General features: G+C 40.4%; 1 protein-coding gene across 1 annotated transcript; it reads right to left on the minus strand.

The window, feature by feature from the left end:
* Positions 1-6,974: 6,974 nt before the first annotated feature.
* Positions 6,975-8,662, minus strand: HESX1 (HESX homeobox 1). The gene is made up of 4 exons (XM_056129702.1): positions 8,506-8,662; positions 7,561-7,760; positions 7,182-7,283; positions 6,975-7,085 (listed from the first exon to the last, which is right to left on the minus strand). The coding sequence occupies exons 1-4, from the start codon at positions 8,660-8,662 to the stop codon at positions 6,975-6,977; spliced, it is 570 nt and encodes a 189-aa protein (XP_055985677.1).
* Between the last annotated feature and the right edge of the window lie 6,601 nt (positions 8,663-15,263).

Below are 15,263 nucleotides of genomic sequence, written 5' to 3' on the forward strand. Positions count from 1 at the left end.
CTTGGCTATGTGCTAAAAGATGACTCTTGGCAGGACTCAGGGAACTATATATGGGGATCAAAGCCGGGTTGATTGCATGCAAGGGAAGCACCCTGCCCATTGTACTATCGCTTGTTTTGTTTTTATTTTTGTGCTACATTCAGCAGTACAATTTCATTTCATTTCATTTCATCATCCTGTTAATCGTCGATTGCCTCGAGCAGGCCCCAGTAACGTCTCTTTCATCCTAGCCCTGAGATTATATTCACGGCTCTTTAGGAGAATGAGACCCATCATTGTTACTGGTATTTGGCATATTTGGTAGGCCACGGGGAGTTTGCCAGACTCTGCCCTGTGGGCAGGCTACATTCGATAGCCTGCAAGTTTGTCCAAAGTAGGAATGAGATAATAAGATGTCGCACGGCAGCAAATGCGGCCGCGCGGTTCCGGGATCTGGATTTTATAGTCTCTGAGTCTTGGCCGCTGATGGGATTACACGGCGCCAGGGGGCCAGGTGGTGGGTGTGACCCCCGCCTGCTGGAATTTGGAGGATCTGGGTGGAAGATGCTCGACTCCAAATCGAGTAGGCTTGGAGGTCTCGGCCCCGGAACCCGCGTGGCTTTGTCCCTCTGCCAGTACCTTCAGGTGTGCGGAGAGTGGTCTCAGCATGGTGGTGGCTGGTCCTGGAGGTCTTCGGCTGCCGTAGCCCTGGTCGGGGTGGGGAGGAAAGCTCAACCCGCTCCCCTCCAAGGGACTCCGGGAAGGAACACCCAGGCGCGGGGGCAGAGACAATGCTCATGGGAAACGCCCAGCTCAAGTGTCACTTCCCATGGTGCTGAGGGGTAGGGGCAGGCTATGCAGTACTAGGAATCAAATCCAGATCTTCTGTATCCAAACCATGAACTCCAGCTCTCTCCATCTGAGCCCTAGAACTAACATTTACAGGATGGAGCGATAGAACAGAAGGTAGGGAGCTTGCCTTGCATGCAGTGGACCTGAGTTTGATACCTAACAACCCATATGATCTTTCAAGCACTGCAGGAATAATTCCTGAGTGTAGAGCCAGGAGTTACCCCTGAGCATCACTGGATGTGGCCCAAAAAAACAAACAAACAAAAATCTGGCATTTACTGGATAAATTTATAAGTATCAGGTATTAGTGCAAGACTTTACATTCATTATCTCATTTAATTTCTCCAATGGCTGAGTGAAATAGGTCCCATATTTAAGCCCCTTTTATTCTATTTTTAATTAATTTTTAACATAAATTTTTTGACATATTATGGTTTCACGATACTATAAAAAATTCAGGCATCCAGCTTCACACTATTCTAAGTGTAGAGGCCTCCCTACACCCACCACAAGAGTTCTGGCGCCATCATACTATCAGACTCACCCTGAGATTGAGATTTTCAGAGTCTAAGAGTGATGGTTGTTGTTTTTCAGATTCTTAGCTGTTTATTTATATTCCAAATATGAGTGAAACCGTATCATAACAACTTTCCTTTACTGACTCACTGCACATAATCAACCACACATTCTACCCAAGTTCTATCACAAAAGGCAAATTTTTGTCTTTTCAAATATCTATTATGGGCCGGGGAGAAAACTCAGTGGTCAGAAGTACATGCTTTGCATATGGGAGCTCTGAGTTTGACTGCTGGCCACATGATCCCCAGAGTACCACCAGGAGTGACTCTTGAACACCAAACTAGGAGAAGCCTTGAGAACTGTCAACTGTGGCACAAAGCATAGACACACGCTAACACACATAGACACACACAAACACACACAGACAGACGGACATATACGCTCCTAAGAGGATGGATATATTATATCATAATTTCTTTATCAGTATTTAGCTTGATCCGTGTTTTTTGAAATGGTTAATAATGCTGCATTGACCCCATTTTACAGATGAGAAAGCTGAGATTCAAGAGATTAAGTAACTGGATAAAAGTCAAATAGTAAATAGGGGGCTAGAGTAACTAGGGTTTACATCCTGATGAACAGGCTAAGCTCTTTGCTATATTGCTAGGCTGCCTCCAGTAAGGTTTTGTTTGTTTTGAGCACAGATGGCTGTGCTCAGGGTTCACTCCTGACAGTGCCCTGGGGATAGAAGCAGGCTTGATCTCATGCAAAGCAAGTGCCTTACCTCTTGGATTCTTTCTGGCTCAATAAGTTGAATCAGTCTGATTGAATTGGAAAGATTAAGAAACATCAATGCAGGTGGCACAATACAAAGCCATAAATATCCAACTAATACGGACTAAACCCTATCAAAACAACACATTGTTGGAGCCAAAGCGATAGTACAGGGTTTATGATGCATGTCTTGGGTGGGTAGTACAGTGGGTAGGGCATTTGCACTTTGCAAGCAACCAACCAGGATTCGATTCCTGGCATCCCGCATAGTCCCCCCAAACACTGCCAGAAGCAATCCCTGAGCACAGAGCCAGAAATGAGCCCAGAGAGCCGCTGGGTATGACTCCCCTCCCCAAACAAAAACAACGAAAGCAAAAAAAAACACATATCCTGCAGGCACCTGACTATAGTTTAATCCTTGGCACTGTATATCATCTCTTAAGCACTTCCAGGAGTGATCTCTGAGCACAGAGCCAGGAGTAAGTCTTGAGCAGAGCCAGTTGCACTTTAAAAAAATTTTTGAAAAACACATTGTTATTCAATTTCTGGATCAGCACCACATAAAACAAATATATAGTTCTTTGCAATGTTGCAAATAGAACATATATTGTAGCATCATTTGTTTCACCGAAATCATCCTGACATAAAATGTTAAACAAATAAGATGCTTCACTAGATCATTCTAGAGGCCAGGAAGAGAAGAAACCTCCTAAATGTCAGTGATGTGTGCTGAGATCAAAAGTCAGCACAAATCTTTAGATTGGAGGCCTATTTGTGGGATTTCATAATGCCCATTTATACCAGGAGGGTGAAAGGAAAAGGCAGGGGATAAGAACACAGGAGAGAGATCCGATGGAGAGGGGAGCCAAGGAGAGCTGGACTAGCCCCCCAGCAGGAGGCAGAAGAGTCAACATGTATAACCGCAAGCCAAATAGTGGGGGGTTTCAGTCCCGTGGTGCTCAGTGAAACGGAGACAGCAAGTCGCCACCTGTCATACTTTGCTGCGGGTTCCACACCAAGTACAAGCACACTTCTTGCCTTTAGAAGAAGACGCGAAAGCCCAGGCAGAGGCTGTGTTGGTTGGGTTCAGCCATGGGGGATTTATGCCACTCCAGTGACGTGCGATAAGATGCAGGGGGTGAAAGCAGCTATTAACACTGATTAACTCAGAAGCTGGCCACCAGCACACACAGCCATTGTTCCCACCAGTACTCTTTAATGATGGGTTTTGTCTGGCTGGCTTCACAAGAGACAAGTGCCATTACAGGAGACCAAATAACCTTATTTAGGCGGTGGTCAGATAATAGAGACGCTCCAGGTATTAGCCTGACTGCATTAGTTTGATTTGTTAGTACTGTTCACCTTGTCTTGGGCATTAATGGAGACAAAGACTTGGAATTAACCAGGAGCAGAGATAAGCTGTGGATTAGAACCTGTGTGTTTCAAGGGAAAGATAATTCTAATTTGGGTTTTCATTTCCATTTTCATCAAACTTAAAAGTACAGTTTTCGCTCTGAATTTCATTATCATCTCTCCAAATTACTAGCAACTGTAATTTTAAAAAGTTTCTGGCTCATTATTTCTTGGAACAGGATCAGTCTTTATCTTTCAGGCTTTTGAAAATGATTTTGTGGACATATACTATGTTATATGTTGTATATTATCTTGCTTCATGAACTCACTTTCATTAAGATTATAACAAAACTAATTATTTTGTTATAGACCTGAAAGTGTAAAAGGATGTACCTGTTTATTTAATATTAAAATTCTAATATTAATTCTTTTCTGACTTACAAATGTAACATTTCAGTTACAAATCTATCATTCTATAATAAACAGTATTTCAGTTACAAATACATGACTTTGGTTATAAACACAACTACTTTTATTTACAGACAAAACAGAATTTTAGGATGGTATAAATAAATTATATTTCACAGTAAAATACTGAATTAATGAGAGTCTAGAGTTACATTTCTTTCCTTTTCATAATCTTAATTGATGTGATTAGTTTTGTAGTAAAAACAAACAAAACAAAACAAAAAACAATCTTTTAGAGTCATTACTAGGTGTTAATAATGTCTACAATGCTGATTCATTTCTTTTTGGAGTCTATAATTTTATACAAAATTCTTATAATCCAGAGATTTGATTCAATTTTAGATAAATTCTAGATTAAACAACGTTTACTCTTTGGAAATAATAATTTGTGAAATGTTTACTTAGAAACAAATACTAATATTTGGAATAGTATGCTAGTTACTTCAGGACTTGAAGTCTTATTCTAAACTAAGAAAACAATTAGGAGACAGAGCTATATGTCTGACAAAATATTGGAAAGTCACATTGCATGGCAAATGTGATTCTATTTTTACAAATAACTACAAAAATAAAAAAAATTAAGGCACACATATGCATAAATACACCTATGCACATATGTCCACACATTTATAAACAAAAGGATCTATAAAAATATTTACCAATGGTTATCTCTGAATTCTGATTTAAGAAAAAATTTATGCTATTTTCTTACTATTCGAGTTATTTATGGTACATAGACCCTTAGGATTAAAATAAAAGGTTACAGGAACCAGACCGATAATGAGGCAAGTAGAACGCTTGCCTGCATGCGGCTGACCCGGGTTCCATCTCTCTGGTACCTCATATGGTCGGCCAGGAGTGACCCTTGAGCCCAGAGCTGGGTGTGGCCCCAAAACAAAATCTAAACAAAACAACTAACTAAAATAAGTTTCTCAGAAAAGGCTTGTCAGCCTACTCACTTCTGGTGATTTCTAGCCCTCTGGTTTCCCATAATCTCATGGGAACCCAATGTAGAACAAAAAAGCTCCTGGTCGGTAAATTTCAACTAACATATTTCACATACAGTGCAACAAATTTTACATTAACAGAAGCACTTTTTTTTTATATTGGAAAACGTGGCCCAGTCACCCAGTAAAGGCTTTCTTGGAAAATGTTGAATGTCTGTGGCTGTGGCTGCAATGTTGAAACTCTGCTTGCCTGCCCTCTCTCCTCCTCTCCAACCCAGCCACAGAGAAAGAGAGTGAGAACAGCCGGCCAGACGTGGAGACAGAGCTCTCTACCCAAGATGTGCTTTCAGGAAATTATTTTCAAAATCTCTAAGATATGAGTCATGCTATTTTTTTCTCTGAAATAATATGCATATTTTAATCTTTTATATAATAAAATAAAAAGAAAGTAAAGATATAGTGAATATGGGTTCAATAATTCAAGGTGTACCTTCTATTCTGGTCATTACTGGGACAGAAAAGGACAGAGAAATATGAAAGAAAGAAAAGGGAAACAAGAAAAATTTAATACAAAAGGGCAAAACTGAAATATCACTTCCAGAAGACAAAGTCAGAGTCCTGAAGTTAACATTTCAAAAGAACACAGATTTGGACTTCCATTAATTAATTAACTGTAAGATAAATGCACCCAGAATTCTAAGTGGAGAGGTTTTCCCTTTTTGTGATACATGTAATCATGTAATCCTATTCTCAACTTTAATTTGTAGGTACAATGGGGAATATAGGAAATGCCAGAAAAGTACAGTTTTTGTCTCTTAGAAATGTCCCAATTAATTCATTAATTATACTAGAGCTCATACAAAAGGCAGGTGAGTTATCTTACCTTTTCAGTCAATTATATTTTTTGTGATGAGATATATATAGTTGATTGAAAATCATTAAACTTGAAATAGATAAGCCAGATGATCATTATCCTTAATGAATAAAAGTAAAGAACGTTAAATGAACTAGAAAAATATTTTAGATTTTTATTTATTTGCAGCTTCTGTACAACATAATATTAATGGGATGAGCAAGACAACTAAGACTTTCATGGGTTTTTTTTTTTTGGCATGACTTTGCTTTAAAAAGAAGCCCCTTGAAAACTGGCATTCTATAATATTTGTTTTGACATATGGAGAGAATTTCTTTACTTTATGCCAAAAATCTAAAGGAACTAAAGGTTCAGGAATAGATAAATAAATCATATTCTGTAACATAAATATAATTATGTTCCCAATTGTACTTGTAGGGAATAAACCAAAGCAACTTTGTGATGTTCTTTGGATCATCTTACTTGAATTTTTGGGTAATGAAATCTAATTTGTGAGTTCCTTCGTCATGAATTTACTGATTTTAGCAGTGCTTACTTTAGTTGTTAACAAAGAGAAAGCACTAGGTAAATAAGTAGAGACTGACCATAGGAGAAAGTTCAGGGTCCAGGGCTATAGTACAGTGAGCTTGTTCTATGTGTGTTGACCAAGCTTCCATCTCTGGGGCCCCATTTTGTTCCCCTGATCCCCGCCAAGAATTATCCCTGAATGCAGAGCCAGGAGTAAGCCCTGAGCACTGCCAGGTGTGGGCTCCCTCCCACGAAAAAAAAAAAAAGAAAAAGAAAAGGTCTAGTTTTGTTCACTTCTTCCTGGATTACAAATACTCTGGAAGGATTGTTTATAGCTTCAGTGTGGGTCTCAAACCTCCAAATCTATAAATACCCTTCCCATAGCCAGATATAATATTTTCTTTGTCTTCATTGGTTAAGAAAAAGTTAATTCATGATTAATAATTTTAATGTTCTAATTTTATACAATAAAATTTGTAAGCATTTGGCAAAAATAATTGCTGAAAATGTTTGTTAAAATACATAGGAAAAGACTTTATTGTAACTAAAGCTGCCCAAGTATAGTAGGTATCGTATTATAATTATTATTTATAATATATTTTCATAAAAATCACAATACTTAGGTTAAATCAAGAAAAGAAAAATCACATTAAGAATTCTTGGTTCTTTATGTTCCACAATTGGAAGATAATTTCACATGTTTAGTTTTCTATCTGTTCCAGAAGATTTGTGTTGAAATTTTTTTTTGCCATTAGAAACTGTGACTCTCTATGGGACCTTTTCAGCTTTGCACGCCGATTTTGGAACCAGATCTGAAATCAAGGAAAAATAAAACAGATCTCAGAAACATTGTTTTGCTGTTCTAAACATTTCAGCCATCCCAAGTAAGGACTAACTTTGAAAATTACCTGGATTCTGTCTTCCTCTAGATTCAATTTTTGAGCTAAGTCTTCTCTGATATCAATGCCAGGATAGCAGTTTACTCTAAAGACATTTTCCAATACTTCAATCTGAGAATGGGGAAATCACTCTTTAAAATGTGAGTATTTGGTTTGTCATAAAAAAATAAATTTTAATTTGTATAACAAAACAATTGTGTTGAAGTCCCGGACAACTTACCTCTATGCTTTTTCAAAATGACTATCCAGAAATTATTAACAACCAATATAATCTATTGTTTTATTAATAAGGCTTCCAAATTAAGATCCCAAAGTGAATGGGCTCTAGCTCAATGGGGTATCAGTTAAAGCCTCTGTATTATCTTTACTGGCTGAAAAAACTTCCCACCTGGTTTTGTGTAAAAGCAGTTCTTGGTCTTCGGCCTCTATACCAACTCAACTCTCTTTTCATAGACAATCTTTCTGAGACTGAAAAGCAACTTTCATATTTCAGAATTCTTTCTTCTGGTACTGGATGATTCACAGAACAAGGAACTGAGATTCCACTAGGAAGACTTGGGACACGTAGACATAGGTTAACACCTTCCCCTAAAAACAAGCAAACAAAAACATTCTCTCATCTTAGATATCCAGTCTTACATTCCACAAAGTCTTACTAGAATTAGTTGTGGGAACTTAAGTTTTTCAACGTTATTCTGGGTTTCACAAGAGAACTGACCTCTCATTAGTCAAACACAAACCAAAAAAAGCAAATGAAGCCTCTGCCTTGATGGTAGAGAACATTTTGGTCTTGTTGCAGCCATGTCTGCCGGTAGCGGGTCTCTAAATAGCATTTGTCTTTCAAGGAAATAAGATTTAGAACATCCAATTCATCAGTTAAACACACAGAGAGGTTTCTGAAGCGCAGTTTCTTCTGCAGGCACTTCCTGTAAGTATATTCACTTGGATCTAAGATCTCCACTCCTTTTACTTCCCACTGGACTCAGCTTTAGTCATTAAAAGCCCTACGTGCTTTAGTTATATAATTGTATGAAACTACTCTCTCTTTCGCTCTTTTCTCTCTCTTTTTCTTTTTTGTTTTGTTTCCTTGGGGGAGGCCACACCTGACAGTGTTCAGGGCTCACTCCTGGTGCTGGCAGGGCTCAGAAGACCATATGTGGTATGCCAGGGATCAAACCCAGGGCAGCAATGTGCATGGCAAGCACCCTACCTATGGTACTATCTCTCTGGCCCTGAGGTGGTACTAACTTTATACAGCATTAAATAAAAGTCAGTTTAAACACTGCAACCTTAAGTAACAAAGAGTTTTTTAAAAAATTAAATTGTGGCAAACCTGAACTGCCGCAGGTGTCTGTCCAGGGCCTGTGAGGCTTCCTCTGTGGAGCACAGTCTTTCTTCTGGTCCAGTCCCAAGATGCTCTCAATTGAAAAGGAGCAGGATGAGGGTTTGCTATCCCCAAGCTGAGCACCTTCCTGAAGACTGGGAGACATCCTGGTGGGGTTGCGGCTCTGGACTCTCGGTACCTTCCGGCTGGCTCTGCCCCACACGTACAGAGCTGGAACCTTCCAGCAGTTCACCTTAAGGCTCCGCTGACAAGGGGGCTGGATTTAGAACGTCACTAATTAAAATACTGTCTTAGAAAGTTTTAGCATGTCAATGAACAGTAGCCCAGCCTGCAGCTCGAGGAGTTAATTGTTTATTTGTTTGCAAGTAATTAGCAACTAATGGCTACACCAGGGGGGCCACCTACAGGGACAGAAAGTGTTATCTCTCCTAAGCAGAACACAGATTTAACTTTCTCAAAAGAAGCGAAGCACAAACTAGCACTACTCTTTTATTTGAAACCATTAATGTATAAAATCACGCTTTTTATTCTGAAGTTTATACTTTCATGGACTCTGGTTACCCAAACACACAGGCAAGATAGGAGAACAGTCAAGAATAAATAATCTTGTTTAAGTGAATTTCTTCCAAGGAAATTGGAAAAAATAATAATCTCTTAATGCTATTACAGTAATTCTGATGAAAATGCCTGTTTTTATATGCATATGTAATAGTGAACGTTGTCAATGAAAACACAATAGTGTTTGAAGCGCAGCATACTGGAAAAGGTTGGCAGAGTTATTCACACTGAGTATAATTATCTTCCAAGTGCCGGGATTAACTCATAAGGAACAGTTGCACCAAGTATTTTAAATAATCAACGAACCAATTCCCCTTTTTCATCTTTTCTTTTTTAATGCGAAACATAGACATTAATATGAAGATTCAGATATAGCCACTTCCAAGCAATTTGAAAACACAACTATTCCAACTAAAGGGAGAATTTTGTTGTTTGATTTTGTCCCATACCTGCAGTGCTCAGGGCTTACTCCTGACTCTGCACTCAGGAATCCCTCTGGCGGGGGCTTGAGGACCATATGTGGTGCCAGGGATCAGGGATTGGCCCCAGGCCCGCCAGTACTATGGCGCTAGACCCCCAAAGGAAGAATTTTTCTCCTGACCACAATTGTTTTAAAGGAAAGATGACAGTTTGTTGTATTTGGGTGGGGGGGGGGCTGGTTTTCTTCCCTCTTCCCTTCGTTATTGTTAGAGTCACTAGTTTTCTGTCTTGTCTGTCTGTCTCACAGGCATGCATGCACTTGGTTGTGGAGTTCACAGGAGTTGCACGTTACTTGTGGTGCATGAATATTCTGGTGCTTGACAGGAGCTGCCATGGTGGTAGCACATGTTCTCCCCTGGGCTAACACACCTGTCTGTGATGCCTGAACATCCTCAGCTGCAGTGCTCAGTGCATGAGATATCATATTGAGGCTTCAAGGGCTCCAGACAGAATCATCATCAGGACAGTGCTCAGCGCATGTGGGCATCACTGTGGCTCAGGTTCATACCTTATGCTTGCCAGGCAGGTGCTTTCACCACTAGTCATCACTGACCCTGCCCCACCCCACCCACTCTTTGTTTGTTTTTGTTTGGGGTCACACATGGCTGTGCTCAGGGTGTACTCCTGGCTCTGCACTCAGAGACTCAGGGATTATTCATGGCTGAATTTGGGGGACCATATGTGCCGCGTCCCACGCGGCTAAGTCTAACAGGGTCCCCGAGGCGTAGGAAGAAGGGCAACAGGGTAAGGAGAGCTGGACAAGCAATGCTCATGCAGCATCTTTATTGAACAAGCAACAGACTTTCATAGGTCTCTAGAAGGAAACATACATTGGAAAAATAAACAGGAAAGTTCAGGATATATAAGCTTAGAATGTACTGGGCTTCTAGACATCAAGAATGTTTTTCTGTAATTACACCGTTTCAATGATATTTTCCTTGGTTATATATTGATATACCTTAGCAACATGTTCTGCCATAAGAATGAGGAACGAGCCCGCTAGAAAAACAGAAAGTCAGACCTTAGATTGTGTAACCCCAAGACAATGGTTTCTAATAAACCAGCCTTTAGACAACACGTTCACAGGACAAGAACTTTCTTAATATTAACTAGCACCAGTTCCCAACACATATGAGGTGCCAGGGATCGAACCCTGGCCAGATGCCCACAAAGCAGACACCCTGGCTGCTGTACTCTAGACCCTGAAACTTTTCTTACCGTCAGTCTCACCTAGTACTTTCTCTTTAATAACATTTAAAGTAAGCGCATTTAATATACTAGAATGCTAACATCAGTATATTCATGACAAAATCTCTCCACAAAATAGATTGCATTATCAAAAGAAAAAAATCAAGTGAAATCACCTAAAGAATATCACAAACGTAGCACTATAGCACTGTAGCACTGTCCTCCCGTTGTTCATCGATGTGCTTGAGCGGGCCCAGTAACATTGTGGGACTTGTTGTTACTGTGTTTGGCATATCGAATACGTCACGGGGAGCTTGCCAGGCTTTGCCATGCAGGCGAGATACTCTCGGTAGCTTGCTGGGCTCTCCGAGAGGCGGTGGAGGAATCAATTTCAAGGGCAACTAGGAACAAAATTTATGTTATAGAATATGATTTACTTATCTATTCCTATAGCCTTTAGTTCCTTTAGATTTTGGCAAAAAGCAATGAAAAATTCTCACCATATAGTAAGGGCAGATTCGAGGTGCTTCTTTTTCCTTTTATTTTTTTCTTCTTGGTTTTTGGGCCACACCCAGCTTACTTGCTCAGGGCTTACTCCTGGCTCTGCACTCAGGGCTCATTCCTGGTGGGCACAGGGAATCATATGGGATGCCAGAGATTGAACTCAGGTTGGCCACATGAAAGGCAAGTGCCCTATCCACAAGGGGCTTCTTTTTTTTTTTTTTATTACTCCTTTCATCATTTATTTATTTATTTATTTATTTTGCTTTTTCGGTCACACCCGGCAATGCACAGGGGTTACTCCTGGCTCTGAGCTCAGGAATTACCCCTGGCGGTGCTCAGGGGACCATACGGGATGCTGGGAATTGAACCCGGATTGGCTGTGTGCAAGGCAAACGCCCTACCCACTGTGCTATTGCTCCAGCCCCAAGGGGCTTCTTTTTAAAGCAAAGTTATTATGACAAGAGACATAAAAGCTCCAAGAAGCCTACTCATCCCATTAATATTATGTTGTACAAAGCTGCAAATAAATAAAAATTTAAATGTTTTTCTAGTTTATTTAATGGGCTTTACTTTCATTCATTAAGGATGATGATCATCTGGCATATCTATTTCAAGCATAATGATTGCAAATCAACCATGTATCTTATCACAAATAATAATACTGAGAAGATAAGAAAACTTCTGGGAATCAAACTGGGTTGGCCCCATGCAGTCAAGCATCATAACTCTGTACTATCTCTTTGACCACTGCCCCAGTATTCTTTTATTATTATTTTTTGCAATGCCAAGGATCAAACCCATGGCCTCACAGATGCTAAGTATGAACTAAGCACAGAAAGCACAGAGCTACTTTCCCAAACCTGTGATCATTCTTTTTCATTATCATTATTATCATTATTTTATATTATTATAATTATTATTGTTTTGGCTTTTGGGCCACACTTGCTGATGCTAAGGGGTTATTCCTGGTTCTGTGCTCAGAAATCATTCCTGCAGTGTTCAGGGGACCATATGGGATGCTGGGGATCAAACATAGTTTGGCCCGCATGCAAAGCAAGAACCCTACCTGCTGTACTATCTATCTCTCAGACAACCTGGGCTGTGATCATTTTTTAAAAACATTTTCTTCTTTTTTTCTGATCTCTCCCAGGACTGAGAGTTCATGAAGACATAAGATTTATAAAAAAATAATTAAGAGTGGAATTTTAAAATTTCATCATCCTAGGAAAACTTGGAATGTTGGTAATGTGTACTGAGAAAAACAGTCTGGAACCTAAAACAGCCCGAAGAATCTGACAAGTCCTTTGAGGAGCCCAGAAGCCTTTGCGATGCAGCACTGCAGGCCTAGAGCAAGGCCGGATTCCTGGGATGGAGGTTTCACATCAAGCCTGGACAAAGCCTACAGGAAGAACTTGAAAATGGACGCCAGGAGTTCAATACTTTTCCCCATGAAGAACAACCCAATTAACTCTTGGTCAAAGAATTTCAGACTAAGGCAGTTATGGAAAATATTCCCATAAAACCAAAGTGATGAGTGCTCTCTCTTTTCTGGAGAAGCCCCTGCTCACTTTTGAGTGCAAAACTCTCTCTCTCTCTCTCTCTCTCCCCTCATTTCCAAAATAAACTTATCTTTGTTATTGTTTGCTTTGTTATTGTTTGCTGGGCTCCACACAGCAGTGCTCAGGGGAGTCCAGCCAGGGTCACAGCCACAGCTTCAGCTGGTCAAGCGCCTGAACCTTTGTACTCCCAGTTCCCCCAATACACTTCATCTTACTTCACTATTTGTCTCCTTCCTAAAACTCTCTTCTGTGAGGGAAAACGATGTTCCTGGAAAACCTGGGAATAAGTTAGGACTGATTCCCTTTCTTGCTAAGGAAGAGCAAGTCCTTGCTCTAGCCAGAGTTCAGTATCTCCCTGAGCAACTGGTGGGCAGGGATCATTCCCTGTGCTGGGTAGAGTAAGTACCACTCTGGTGCAGTTTGATGACTGCTGGCTGGAGCTGGGGAGGTCTGGACCACAACCACCTCAGACCCGATTCTCATCAGCCCTAAACTTGCCCAGGCATTTCCTTGGGTAATCGAGCAGAACAGAGAGGAAGGTAGACTTCCCCACTCAAGGTGGACACCTCTCTTTCTCAGCTTCACAGACATCGCCTTTAATAGCAATATAGCTGCAAACTGAGAAATCTGAGGTGCTCCAGCCCTCCTGATCATATACTTTGCTGCTGCTGCTGTTGTTGTTGTTGGGTTATACCCTGCAAAGCTTAGGGGTTACTCCTTCCTCTGTACTCAGGAATTACTCCTAGTGATGGTCACTGAGGATCAAGCCCAGCTTGGCTATGTGCAAGGCAATATCCTAACTATGGTACTATCTTTCTGACCCCCAAATGGGATAGTTTTAGTCCTGGTATTCTGTTGCTCTGTGCTTTCCATTACTTTCTTGATAAATTTAAGTGCTCTGTTTTACCTAGCATTTACACAATGACTGGAGGTTTTTTCTTTCTTTCTTTTTTTTTTTTTTTAGAAAGAGAAAAAAAGAGTCTCTAACCAGAGGAAATAACCCCTATGATGGAGTCCAACTTCATCAGATTTTTCCCTATCATTCTGTCAAAATGTTAAACCCTCCTTTCACAAGCTCTACAGTGAACAAAAGATTCACATCCAAAACATTGACAGGCATAAATAAGAATAGATCTATAAATGCACGTAAAGTCATTCTGAGAATGAACAAACTAGTAACTTTTACACTGCACGAAGTTTAGCCTATATTGTCCTGGAATGTAGACACTACCAAGGTGCAGGTGACCTCACTTTGGGAAAAGTTGGAGAAAGAATTCAGGACTTTCCTAGATTCTTTTTCCCCTTTTGAGTCATGTATTCACTTACCCATTCACATCACAGTTGGTTGGTACCTGTTCAGTGCCAGGAAAACAGTGGAATTCTTAGCCTCGTGAAGCTTCATGTGTGATAAGGGCTGAGGGTGGGGAGACAGGCAGAAAACATTTATAAGTAGATTATCTGGCATGTTAGTGGTTGAGAAGAATGAAAAAGAGAATCAGGAGCGGGGAAACTGGCTCAGTACTGTGGGAGGGGAAGACCCCACTAAGACAGTCACCTCCACAGATGCATAACTTGGCAGTGATGCTATAGCACTTATCAAAGCAATGCCAGTCTCCATGTTCTTTCTTTTTTGGGGGGGGTCACACCCATCGATGCACAGGAGTTACTCCTGGCTCATGCACTCAGGAATCAGTCCTGGCGGTGCTCAGGGGACCATATGGGATTCTGGGAATTGAACCTGGGTTGGCCTCGTGCAAGTCCAGGGTCCATGTTCTTGATCAACAAAGACATTCTCACATTTTAACTCAGTTCAAGTTCTTTTAGTTTTTGGTCGTGCTTGGCTTTGCTCAGGGCTTACTCCTATCTCTGCACTCAGGGATCACTCCTGTTGGTGCTTGGGAGACCCAGTGAAGTGCTGGGGATCAAACTCAGGTGGATGAGTGCAAGGGAAATGCCCTACTGGCTGTACTATCACTCTGGTCTTAAGTTGGTTTTGTTTGGATTTATATAACACCATTTGTGTGTATGTGCATTTGTAGGGGGCAGGTATGGAGGTAAAATCTGTTTATTTGACTCAGTTTGATCTCAAGTATCTCAGTGAATACCCTTGCAACCTGATCAAATATAATTCTAAAGATTACCTGATTGTCTTACAAACAAATACAACACAGATTTTACTCAGTTCATTAATTGATGGGGAAGCCTATAAAATAAGAAAAGTGGCTCTAGGTTAAAATACTACAGGGATTGAGGGGCTTGTCTTTTTTTTTTTCTTTTTTTTTAATTTATTTATTGAATCACTGTGGGAAAGGTTACAAAGCTTTCAGGTTTATGTCTCAGTCATGCAAATATCAAACACATTTCCCTTTACCAATACTTATTTTTTACCATGAAGAACCCCAATAAAACCCCACCCCCCCACCCCTCCCCGTCCCTGTGAGGCAGATGAATTCTAGT

This window comes from Sorex fumeus, unplaced genomic scaffold (assembly GCF_029834395.1).
Source record: "Sorex fumeus unplaced genomic scaffold, SorFum_2.1 ptg000072l, whole genome shotgun sequence".
Lineage (NCBI taxonomy): Eukaryota > Metazoa > Chordata > Mammalia > Eulipotyphla > Soricidae > Sorex > Sorex fumeus.